At 34.9% G+C, this 12,760-nt stretch overlaps 1 protein-coding gene across 1 annotated transcript; it reads left to right on the plus strand.

The window, feature by feature from the left end:
- The first annotated feature begins 1,501 nt into the window (after positions 1-1,501).
- Positions 1,502-6,427, plus strand: FABP4 (fatty acid binding protein 4). The gene is made up of 4 exons (XM_026014778.2): positions 1,502-1,642; positions 4,330-4,502; positions 5,064-5,165; positions 5,620-6,427. Exons 1-4 carry the CDS (start codon positions 1,570-1,572, stop codon positions 5,668-5,670), a joined length of 399 nt encoding a protein of 132 aa, XP_025870563.1. The 5' UTR covers positions 1,502-1,569; the 3' UTR covers positions 5,671-6,427.
- Positions 6,428-12,760: the final 6,333 nt, after the last annotated feature.

Below are 12,760 nucleotides of genomic sequence, written 5' to 3' on the forward strand. Positions count from 1 at the left end.
AATTTTTTTTTTAAAAATAAGAAAAAAAAGAAAATCTTTAAAAAGATAAACTAAAATAAAGCCAAAACAAAAAAGCAAACCATTATTAACTTAGAACATTGTTAAGTAAAAAAAAAAAAAAAAAAAAAAAAAAAAGAACACTGTTATCACTGTATTAAGATTGAACATTTTTATTTACTTGTTCAATGGGAAACAGCTGAATTTATAATAGCAAGTCTACTGGGAATGGTACGTCACCCACAGGCCATGCATCTATGCAACAGTCCAGAGTGGATGAACATTATTACTGTGCCATTAGCAAATGCAACAATTAAAAATTACCATAGTAACATGACTATATCAGGCCTTTATAGCAGCTTGCTTGGCCACAGAAAAACCTGTCCTTTATAGAATCCTTGGCCTCAAACATTTTTGGGAAACCCTCAGGATACTTATGTGAGTCTGTGAATCAGTCCTGTGCTCTACAGATACTACTCAGTGTTGTACATAGTGTAGTGATCCATCATGATGCAATATTTTTAGTTCTTTTTTCTTTTCTAAAATCTAGGTATGTTCATGGCAGTTTGTTTCACATATGAACATTTTCCAACATTCTGGTATGGGGTAGGAGGAGATTGAAAGACAGGAATACTTTAGAAAAGTAATCTCATGAGTTATTCACTATGTAAAAGAAGGAAATAAAGTGTTGATAGTGTGTGGCCACTATCACTTCTGACCATTTTCAAGTAAAGCAACACCATTTAGATCTGGATAGATTTAGAGCTCTTAATAATATATAATAATATAGTTCAGGAACTGGATGGATTTTCTCAGTATGAGGAGCACATTTTAGAACGGGGCCTATTTTTTTTAAGGACCCAATACTATGGAAATAAACACTATTTCCTCATTTGGGGAATGGAAAGAGTGTGGTTAAATCATTATTAATGAAACTGACAGATTCCTGATGGACAATTTCTTTTTCATTCGTGCAAAACGTTTGAAATGAGAAACCTGAGGTATTTTAAGATGCCATTATTTATTTTGTTCTAATTGGCAGGTAACCCCCAAGACAGTACTGTCCCAAAGAGCCTTTGCAATTACTGAAGAATTTGTAAGGTAATTCTTATGTTCCTCAATTCAAAAGAACCATGTAATTGTAATTATAATAGAAATTCCAGAAAAGGAGGTCAAAGTTCACCCCAAGATAATTAACCTACTCTACCCTGGGTTAAATATGTATGGAAACAATAGGGACAAATTGAATGCACTGAGCATTAAAACTGACAAAATAGGAATGTTGAAAATATGTTGTTAATGCTTAAAAATAATTTGTACTCTAAGTCAAATGACCATTTGCCAGGGAGAACCAAAGTTGAGAAATTTCTATTAAAAACATGACTCAGAGGAAAAATTGCAGAGGCTGGTAATGAAGGAAATGATCTGATATTATCCCCAATTGGTTATTCCTAAGATCACATGATCTGGGCATCTTTAAAAGGAAGTTATCTGGGCTCCAGAAGGTCATAACACCTTACAGACCACGGCAGCTTTTTTCTCTTCTTGGAGATAATCCTAAAAGCTCATAAAATGTGTGATGCTTTTGTGGGTACCTGGAAACTTAGCTCCAGTGAAAACTTTGATGATTACATGAAAGAAGTGGGTAAGAAAATATGTTGTGGGGTGACTGGATTTATAACTTTTTCTCTGGGGACAAGGGGCTTATGGCTGCTTTATTGGTGAGATACGAAATGCTGCTTTCTATACAGAAGCTATAAAAGTAGCAAGCGAGAATCATTTGTTTGTAGAAACATTCTAGACCAAAGTCACAACTAATGGTGAGCCAATATATACATTAAAAAAAAAAGGTCTACCTGGAATTTTTACAGTCCATAGAAGTGACAAGATTTTATTTCACTGCTAAACTGGGGTATCTTTGTTTTACTTGGCCCTTTGCCTGTTTTTCATTTATTCTCTCTTGCATCTAAAATAAGTAAGACTATATTCCCCATGATTCAAAAATTTCTATTTGAAGCTGAAAGCATTATATTTCTCTTTTTAATATAGCTTTAAAGTAAACATATATTAACTAATTATTTTATTTTCTGTCAATCTGTTAAAATGTGTGATTGTTTTATGGGAGCCAAAATCTTAATTTCAGAAAATATGTTGCTTTAAGGGGTTAAATATTTTTTGACTAGGAATTACGTGGGATGCCATAGGATTGCCAAGTAAGTCAAAGGACAATGTTATATACATTATGTACCTTCTCTTTGGTAATGGAGGCTTTCAGGCTTTTAGAGTCTGCTAACACTGCAGGTGTGTTTTGTGAATGTTCCCTGGATAATTACTGTGGTGAAGCAAGAGGGTCCGGAGGTTGGTTCTCACTTAGCTTCTACCTTGAAAGCCCCTCTCCTCACACCCCTCTGTATGATAAGGTTGTATCAATGGGTAACAATTTGAGGAGGGGTTTTTAGAGGGGTTAGTTAGGATTCTAATCTATCTCAAGACTTCACCTTTTCCTGAATCATACAGTATATATATTTTTCCTTGTCTGTAAGCACTACTATTTTCCTTGTTTATAGATTATGGACGTCAGCATCAGTGAGAACTAACTTTCTAGAATATCAACTAGTCATGATTCAAGAAACTAATTAGTACGTGCCGATACAGAGATGTCGGGATTTGAGGCTATTTTGCTATTGATTTTTAGGAACACTTTAGGCTTTTTTTAACATTTATATTTAAATTCTTGTACCATTGTGTTTTAAAATTATAAAGTACTGATAGTAAGAAAAGACAATAAGATAGCTCCTGAAATTAGTTGCTCTAGAGATGACCAGTAAGCAGGTAGTACTTTCATCAGTCAAAGAAGGACTGAATAAAGCAAATGGAGAATGTGATTTTTCCCAAGGTCAGCCATTCTGGAATTACACCCGATGCTGCATCCATTCATTATACTGACTCACTGCATGTATTTGAAGTTATATTTTGTAACAGAGCCAGGCCTTGATGAAGCAATATATCTTCCCATGTGCAGCCATTTTTTCAGACAGGGAACTAAATAAGAGCCTCAGCATCGCTTGTTTGGTATACTATTTCTCTCCCTTTTACCTCTATCTAACCTTTGTATAGACAAATAGTCTGTAGTCAAAGAAGTAGCTTAGATTTATGTACATGTGTTAAGAATTTCAACACGTTAACGACTGCCATAAATTCTGTATGACATATGCAGTGACAGCAAGTTCCCCCTGTCTACATTAAGCTGTAAGCTGTTCACCCCTTACCTTACCTAAGGAAAAAAGTTCCTTTTTTAAAAGAGGGATTTGCAACTGAGGTGATTGAGAATCAAAGTATTGATTTTTAAACTTACTCAAATAGTGGTTCTTCAAATTTTGAAGTTTTCAAAATTGACTAGACCCTCTTTAACCTTTCCCACAGTTTATTCTTAGATGGTATGTAGAAAGCATTTTGCCTTTTGGAGAAATTAATCAAAATCTTCATTTCATAGTAGAATAATTTGGAAAAGCCAAGAAAATAGGACTTGGCAGCAAACGTGATGAAATGTGACTTTTGTACACCCAAACAGCATATTTTTAAGTGGAGTATCTCTATGTTGGTTTTAAAATCCTATTGAGAATTCTCTTTGACCATGGATTTTTGTTTTCTAAAAAAGAAAGGCCGAGGTGACCCAAGAGTTTCATGAATTGAGTAAAATGACCATTGCTGCCCTAATGGCTGAGATGGCCAGTTGATTTGCAAGTGCAGTCACTATATATATAAAATCTCTTTTCCAAAATTACCAATGTGTCTCCTGTGGAGTTGTATCTGAAACCAGGAAGGAATTTAGATAGACCTATACTTAATCATACCATGGGTTTCTTTAAGTATTACCCTGCTTTACTTATCTGCAGCAGCTGTTTATTTTTTTATTTTTTATTTTTTTTAAAGAGATTTTTTCTTCTTTTTTTCTTTTTTTAATTTTTATTTATTTATGATAGTCACAGAGAGAGAGAGAGAGAGGCAGAGACACAGGCAGAGGGAGAAGCAGGCTCCATGCACCGGGAGCCCGATGTGGGATTCGATCCCGGGTCTCCAGGATCGCGCCCTGGGCCAAAGGCAGGCGCCAAACCGCTGCGCCACCCAGGGATCCCTGCAGCAGCTGTTTAAATGGGGCTTTTAAGAAACTCACTGGTGTCTTTGTCCTTTTATGAGCACATACCCACCTATACACACTCACCCACCTATACACATACAAACACAAACACACATACGCTACAGCTCTGACTTTTTTACACATGAAGGAAAATTGTGAACTTGACAGTTTTTTTTTTCTTTTCCCACCTGTAGGAGTGGGCTTCGCCACCAGGAAAGTGGCTGGCATGGCCAAACCCAACATGATCATCAGTGTAAACGGGGATGTGATCACCATTAAATCGGAAAGCACCTTTAAAAATACTGAGATTTCCTTCAAACTGGGCCAGGAATTTGATGAAGTTACTGCAGATGACAGAAAAGTCAAGGTGAGGAAGAAGAAATTAGAGAAGAATAATAGCATGGTTTCTAAAACACTGCTGACAATAAGAAGCCATTTTGTATAAAAGGAGGGAAACTATTCATTATGGGTCAAAGATCCCTGACTTCTAAATTCAAACCATGTTGCCTTTGATATTTAGTTGGTGAATCTTCTCCTTTCTATAAAGTTGTCTTTATTCTTTTAAAAAAGTGATTAACATAATTTATTTGCCACACAATATATAAATTATGTGAAGTGAATTAAAATAACATAACAATGTTAGAGAATGTTTATGGAAGAGTGGAACCAAAAAAAAAGATGATCATCTCAACATAAATTTATTATCTACATTTTTACAGTATCATTTCAAGTATGTTTTTGTATAATATTCTGATCATAATGCATTATTTGCATGCTATTGTTTTTGACACCCATTTTTATTTTAATATATCCTTATAATTTAGAATGACTAATGACCTCAAAATATTCTTTTATTCAAAAGTGATGTTTTTGGTTTTATTTTCCTCAACCATATACAAATGGTAATCATTTCTAATTATGTTCACAGAGCATCATAACCTTAGATGGAGGTGTCCTGGTACAGGTGCAGAAGTGGGACGGAAAATCAACTACCATAAAGAGAAAACGAGTGGATGATAAACTGGTGGTGGTGAGTATCGTCTAGTTGCTTAATTCTAGGCTCTACTGCTAGGTCATCTTATAATCACTATTTTATCTAAAGAAGCAGTTAGTCATGCTTGCTTACCTAGAACAAAAAAGGTGATTCACTGGGATTATGCTTTCACTCTGGCAATTGTCCTTCAAGCTTTTAAGTTCAGTTGACATGTGCTGTGCCTCAAGAAGCATTCTATGACTGCTCTCAGCACACACCATATTGTATGATGCATTTCTCACTCAACTTAAAGATTATAAAGTTCCTGGAGGGGAGGACTTGTGTTTTCTTGGTCTTTATATCTCCCTAACTTATTATAATAACAAGTATATATAGGGCTCAGAACGAATATTTTCAAGTGATACTGTTTCCTTCCCAACATTGAAGGAGACATTAAATAAACCCATAGTTTAGTCCTGTGACTGACCAAGAAATTTTTTTGTGTGTCTAGGAATGTATCATGAAAGGCGTCACTTCTACCAGAATTTATGAGAGAGCATAATCCAAGGGACATCGAGCTGAAGTTTGCATTGAACTCTACAACATTCTGTTGGATGTATTGTCCAAACATGCATTGTTTTTTTCTACTAATTAGCAAGCAACCAATTTCACCCAAATGATCTTATTCAACGTGGATATGTTTGTTAAATAAAACCTTTTAGATATAGAAGGTGATGTAATAATTCATTCATTGTGCTGGATCTTTCTTACTCATAATTCAATGAAGGAAATAGAGAATTATATTTTTGCTTTGTTTCTCATGGAAGTAATAGGATTTTTCATGGTAATCCAAGGTAAAAAACATAAATATTCATGAATTTTCAATTGTTTTAGGTAGGAGATGATAAATTTGTTATGACTGAATATGTCATATTCTAGTCCTTTTGTAGCATGTTTACAGTCAAGTAACTATCTCTCAAAGACCTAAGGTAGTTTTAAATGTAGTGAAGTGGCCCATAGCCAGCTGGGCCAAGCCCTGCCACTTCATACCTTCCTATTCTAGACCGTTGAGAGAATGAGCAGTAATACATGTTGCAGAGCAATATTTCTAGAGTATAACTTTTAATCTGAAAAATTAATGGCAAACCTAAGCTATCTCTGGAGTCTCTCGAAAATTAATGCAAATAATCCCATGATGTTCATTCCAGAAAAGAGATGACAGCTTGTAATGAGTAATGATGCAAATGTTCTTAAGGTGGCTTTCAAATTTTTCTTTTTTTGAGGAGTGGAACTTTTTATTAAATAAAATATTGAATATGTTTTGGAACTTTTTATTCAAATAAAATCTCCATGGATTTAAAAACAAACAAACAAAAATGATAATGAGGCCTCCCAGACAGAAGAGTGTGTGTGTGTGTGTGTGTGTGTGTGTAAAAGAGAGAGAGGGAGAGAGATTTCTTCTGCTTTTTGTAGAAGCTTTGAAGCTATTCTAGAAATCACTGTGTGGAGCTCCACCTACATAGACGAAAATTCCTAAACTACATACCTATATTTTACAGTCAGCCAGAGTCTGTTAGTGTGCTGCAGTTGCTAGAATTCTGTTTGTGATGCTTCCTTTAAGAATAAGTCCATTATTTTCTGAACACTTGTTTTTTGCACAACACCAAGATATGAAGAGGCCAGAAGAGCTGAAGTCAACTCCTGATCATAAGAATTTACTTTCTTTGCAAAAACAGAAAATCAGATTCTCAGTTTGGGCTCACTGGAGGATTAAAGAACTCCACAAGAGAAGCCTTATAGGGACCCAGTAAGACAATTCTTCATAAATGAATATTTATTAAGCACTTACTTTGGTCCCAGGCACTTTGCGTGCTTTACTTCATTTATTATCACAAAAATCCTATAAGGCGATTTTAGTATTCCTGTTCACAGATGAGGAAACTGAGGTTTACAGTACAGAAAGCTAACTAGGGAATAAACAGAATCTGAAACTCAAGAAAGCAACCTTGTCTAGGATATAGATCTAGGAGTCCTCAGTATCCAAGTGGTTATTTATTTATTTATTTAAAGATTTATTTATTTATTTATTCCTGAGACACACACACACACATACACACACAGAGAGAGAGAGAGAGAGAGGCAGAGACATAGGCAGAGGGAGAAGCAGGCTCCATGCAGGGAGCCCGGCGTGGGACTCGATCCTGGGTCTCCAGGATCAGATGCTGGGCTGAAGGCGGCACTAAACCACTGAGCCACCTGGGGCTGCCCCAAGTGGTAATTTAATTCATAAATGGTCATGAGATCATCCAAGGATAAGGGAGAGTTAGAAAAAAGAAAGACTTGAAGGTAATCAAGTGGATGTCCTAGGCACCTCAACTCAACATGTTCTACGCTAAACTTACCATTGCTGCCCTCTTCCCCTCACTCCCTAAAACTTGTTGATCATCCTATTTTCCAAAGCTCAGTGAATGCCAGGATGTTTTGTCCAATTTCCCATTCCATAAATATTAAAATCATTATTGAATTTATCTTCTTCCTCACTCTACAGCATCTATTTTATTTTTAAAAAATCATGTTGATTCTATCAACTTAAATTTTCTTTAATGTTTGCTTTCCTCATTTCCATTGCCAATACCACCAAACATTTTTAAAATTACTTCTGGACTCTCCTAATAAATTTTATTTATTTATTTATAAAAGATTTTATTTATCTATTCATGAGACACACACACACAAACACAGAGAGAGAGAGAGAGAGAGAGAGAGAGAGAGGCAGAAACAGGCAGAGGGAGAAGCAGGCTCCATGCAGGGAGCCCAAGGTGGGACTCGATCCTAGATTTCCAGGATCAGGCCCTGGGCTGAAGGCAGTGCTAAACCACTGAGCCACCTGGGCTGCCCAATTTCCCTCTTTTATTCTCAGTTCTCTCTTCTCTTTTCCAAGTTCTGTGGACTTCATAAATAATATTTATACATTTATACAATTTATACAATAAAAACCTGACCTGTTCACTCACTGATTAAAAGCTGTAAGTGATGCCCATTGCATCCAGAGAAGGTCCAATCTCCATAGCGTGGCACGCATATTTGTCTTATACTTGCCTTTTCCCAGCTGTGTAGTTTGATCATTGCCCTTATTGTCTTTGCATTCCTTGCTTCCATCATACCAAGCAATTTTCATACTTTTTTTTTGCCTTAAGTTGTGTGTGTGTGGGGGGGGTGGGTTTGTGTGTGGGTGTGTGTGTGTTGGTATGTTCTGCTTCTTTCTGTCTAAAACTCTCCCTTCCCTCATCCCGAAACTTCCTCATCCCTTAATGGTTCCTCTGTGCTAAGTTTTTACAAAGTTGCATTAGGCACCACTTCTAATTATGTGTATTTGTGGATCTAGGTATTTTTGAAAATTTACTCTTCAAGTTTATTCTTATTTTTCAGAGTCTGTGGAAGCACTGAATAAGAAGTTTCAGTTCAATGTAAATTTGCTAGATAAGTTAATTTCTTGTTTCTGTATTTTCATAAAACTAAAGCCATAGATACAAGATATATCTTTGAGTATCAGTTCTCAAATTCATCCTTCTTGAGACTTCTTTGAGGCTCACATAATTTTCCATTGTCTGACATCGCTTCTACCAACATATATACAGAAACATAGAGAAGATTCTACTCTTAAAAGAAGAAAGACAGGGGGCAGCCCGGGGGGCTCAGCGGTTTAGCACTGCTTTCAGCCCAGGGCCTGATCCTGGAGACCCGGGATCGAGTCCCATGTCGGGCTCACGGCATGGAGCCTGCTTCTTCCTCTGCCTGTGTCTCTGCCTCTCTCTCTCTCTCTCTCTCTCTCTCTCTCTCTCATGAATAAATAAATAAAATATTTATAAAAAAAGAAGAAAGGATCAAGTATATACTTCTCAGAAAAACAGATGTGTGGGTAGAGAGTCCATCTATATTTCAATGTAGATAAGAATGTTTCAAAAAGCCATTCACTCAGTCTTCAGAAACTGTGAGATTCAGATGACATGATAGGTCAGCATATCCTTTGTTTTCTCCAATTCCCATCACTACCATCATTGAACTATAATTTCTGCCTTAGAAATACTTCTTCCAAATCCCAAATCAGTATTGGCTTAAATTTTTATTTGAAAATTTTGCATAAGTTTTGAAAAGGTGACCTAGCCTATTTAGAATAGTGATTTTCACCCAAGTCATTATTGTGACTTGACCATTGTGTGATATGTCAAAATAAGTTACTACCAATAATAAAGTATACAAAAATTTACAAATTATTTTACTTTTAAAAATAAATGACTTAAATTCAATATTATCCTGTAAAATACTTTTTTTAAAGAAACATGTTCTTTTATTTGCTTTTTTCAATGGGAAAGAAAGAAGTTATCATCTGCACTTGAGAATTACTCAAGGGTTTGTGAGGCACTTGTGAAAAGTTACCTCTTCAGGTGTGTTGCTACTGAAGGGAAAAATAGATTTTGAAGTGTTGAGTTGGAACATGTAAGCCTCCATGATGGCTGTCAGGTAGCGATTTTTTTTTTTTTTATCTTTGGGGTCTAGCTTTTAAGCAGTGTGTTTATAGCACTGCTAGCCAGACTGTACGGATACAGGAAATGGCTGAGTGAAGGAGTAAGGCACAGCACTTAGCTAGCTTATCAGTGAACATCTCTCTAATTAGATGTGAAAAACACAATATTGACCTTACATCTAATTATGGATCCATCCATTTATTCATACATCAGCTGTATCCCAACGCAGGATACAATAAAAGGATTCACACAGAGTCAAACAAACAGAAAATTGTAGGCAACAGGAAAAAAAAAATCAGTCATTGAGAGCATCTCAAGCGCAAGGATTGTGTCAGATTTGTAATGAGATCCCCAGACCCTGGCATAGTGAACAGGGGAGTTAGAGCTTAATAAACGATTCTTGAATGAGTAAGTTAACTATCTTCTTTGCGTTAGGTGTGGTATGGAACACAGAAAGAATGGTAGCCCATATTCATATTCTTAATGTAGCAGAGAAATAGCATGAATACCATCACATTACCTCAGAAAATTGTCCTGATATTCCCTCTCTTCCTCTATCCTTATCCCCCAAATCTAGGAAAGGTTAAAACTTTCCTCTCCATGAACACAGAAAAGTGTGTGTGTTCTTAGTTTAACAAGATATTACTACATTCCCATTTCTCATCTTTCCCATTCACTAGGTTATCACTGCTTCTAGAGCAAGTCACTTACATGTATACCCAGAATCTAGCATAGTGCCTAAAACATGGTAATCCCTCAGTAAATTTTAGCAGAATGAATTAAGATGCAATATAGGGGAAGAAATGGATTATACACTAAATTATGTGGTATATTCTATGGACCAACATGTGTTGGAGTAGTCAGAGTTTTCAACATAGAAGATGTATTTGAGTTAGGCCATGAAAGATAACTGTCATTAATTGCTTATTAATTAGTTTTATGATAGAATAACTTGGCAAATACCAAGCAGATTTTCTGTTTTTCAAGTTTAGTTGGCATAAATTCAAATTAGAATTAGTTATAACATTAGGATGTTAAATGTAATCCCCATGGAAATAAAAAGGAAACTAGTTATAGAAAACAACAAAAGGAAAAAAAAAAAACAACTAAAAGAAATGAGAAAGGAATTTTAGTGTTTCACTACAAAAAAACAACTAAACAAAAAAGAAAATACTAATGCAGGAAATGAGGGGGAAAAAAGCTACAAAGCACATGGAAAACAGCAAAATGACAGAAATAAATCCCTCCTTATCAGTAATTGTTTAAATGTAAATGGAGTAAGCACTCCAATCAAAGACAGAGGTGGCAGAAAGAATGAAAAAACATAATCTAACATATGCTACCTATAAGAAATTAATTTTAGATTCAAAGATCGAAGCTGAAAGTCAAAGGATAGAAAAGGATATTCTATGCAAATAGTAACCAAAAGAGAGCAGAGGTGGCCATACTAATAACGGACAAAATAGGCTTATATATTAATGAAAATTTCAATACAGCAAGAATATATAATAATTATAAACATTTATCTAGTAACAGACCATCAAAATATATTAAGCAAAAAATGACAATTTTTATGTCTCAATAAAAAATACTTGCCAGAATTAAAGGGAGAAATAGACAATTCTACAATAATACTTGGAGAATTCAAATCTCTCTCAATAAGGGATAGAATAACCAGATAGAACATATGTAAGGAAATAGCAAACTTGAAAAACACAGTAAACCAACTAAATCTAACAGATATGTATAGAACAATCAACCTACAACCAGCATACATATTCTTCTCAAGTGTACATGGAACATTCTCCATGATAGAAAGAATACAAATTAAGTCTCAATAAATTTAAAAAGATAGAGATATAAAATGTCTTCTTTAGACAAATGGGATGAAGTAAGAAATCAGTAACAGAAAAAATGGAAAATTCACAAATTTGTGGAAATTAAACAACAACCAATGAATCACAGAAAAAAATAACAAGAGGAATTAGAAAACACTTGGAAATGAATGAAAACTGAAACGCAACATCAAAACTTATGGGATGCAGTGAAAATAATGCTAAGTGGGAAATTTATAGTCACAAATACTATTATTAAAAGAGGAGAAGAAAAAAAGAGAGGAGTTTTTAAATCCACAACCTAACTACAACTCAAGAAACTTGAAAAACAAGAAAAACTGAGCCCAAAGCTAGCAGGAGGAAATAATAAAAATCAGAGCAGAGATGAATGTAATAGGAAATAGAAAAAATGAGAGAGAAAAATCAATCAAACCAAAATTTTGTTCTTCAAAAGATCAGCAAAATTGACAAATCTTTAGTTAGATGGACTAAGAAAAAAAGAAGGCTCAAATTTCTAAGTCAGAAATGAAACTAGAGACATTACTACTGATTCTACAGAAACAGAAAGGATTAGAGAACTCTGTTGTACATCAACAAATAGGATAACCTAGATCAAAGGAACAAATTCCTAGAAATACAAAACCTACTAAGACTAAAGCATGAAAAAAATAGCAAATCTGAATAGATCTGTAACTAGTAAGGAGACTGAATCAGTAACCAAATATCTGATAAAGAAAAATCCCAGGGTTAATGTTTTCACTGGTAAACTCTACCAAATTAAAGTAGAACTAATGCCGATCCTTCTCAAAATCTTCCACAAAACAAAACAAAAACCAACCAAACAAAAAACCTAACTAAAGAAAAAGGAAGACTGTCTAATTCATTTTATGAAGCCATGTAACCCAGATTCTAACTTCAAAGACACTTGAAGAAAAAAACTTTAGAAAGGGCTATTTACAGTCCATATAAATTTTGAGGCAAAAGTCCTCAACAATATGCTAGCAAACAGAATTCAGCAGTGTGTTAAAATGATTATACACCATGACTAATTAGAATTTATTCTGGGAATGCAAACATGGTTCAACATACAAAAATCAGTCAATCTAACATACTGCATTATCACAAGGAAGGGAAAAAACTATATGGTCATCTCAAATGATACAGAGAGGGCATTTGACAAAATTCAATACTTTTTCATGTGAAAACATTCTATGGACTAGGAATAGTAGGAAACTACCTTAGCATAACAAAAACCAAATATGAAAACCCCACATTGAACATTAGACTCAAT

The sequence above is a fragment of the Vulpes vulpes genome, chromosome 13, assembly GCF_048418805.1.
Source record: "Vulpes vulpes isolate BD-2025 chromosome 13, VulVul3, whole genome shotgun sequence".
In the NCBI taxonomy this organism is placed as follows: Eukaryota; Metazoa; Chordata; class Mammalia; order Carnivora; family Canidae; genus Vulpes; species Vulpes vulpes.

Bases quoted from the DNA above. Each gene is read 5' to 3' on its own strand.
- FABP4 (XM_026014778.2), top strand. From the start codon at position 1,570: ATGTGTGATGCTTTTGTGGGTACCTGGAAACTTAGCTCCAGTGAAAAC. The intron at 1,643-4,329 runs GTAAGAAAATAT...TCCCACCTGTAG, and splicing joins TGATTACATGAAAGAAGTGG to GAGTGGGCTTCGCCACCAGG. The intron at 4,503-5,063 runs GTGAGGAAGAAG...TTATGTTCACAG, and splicing joins CAGATGACAGAAAAGTCAAG to AGCATCATAACCTTAGATGG.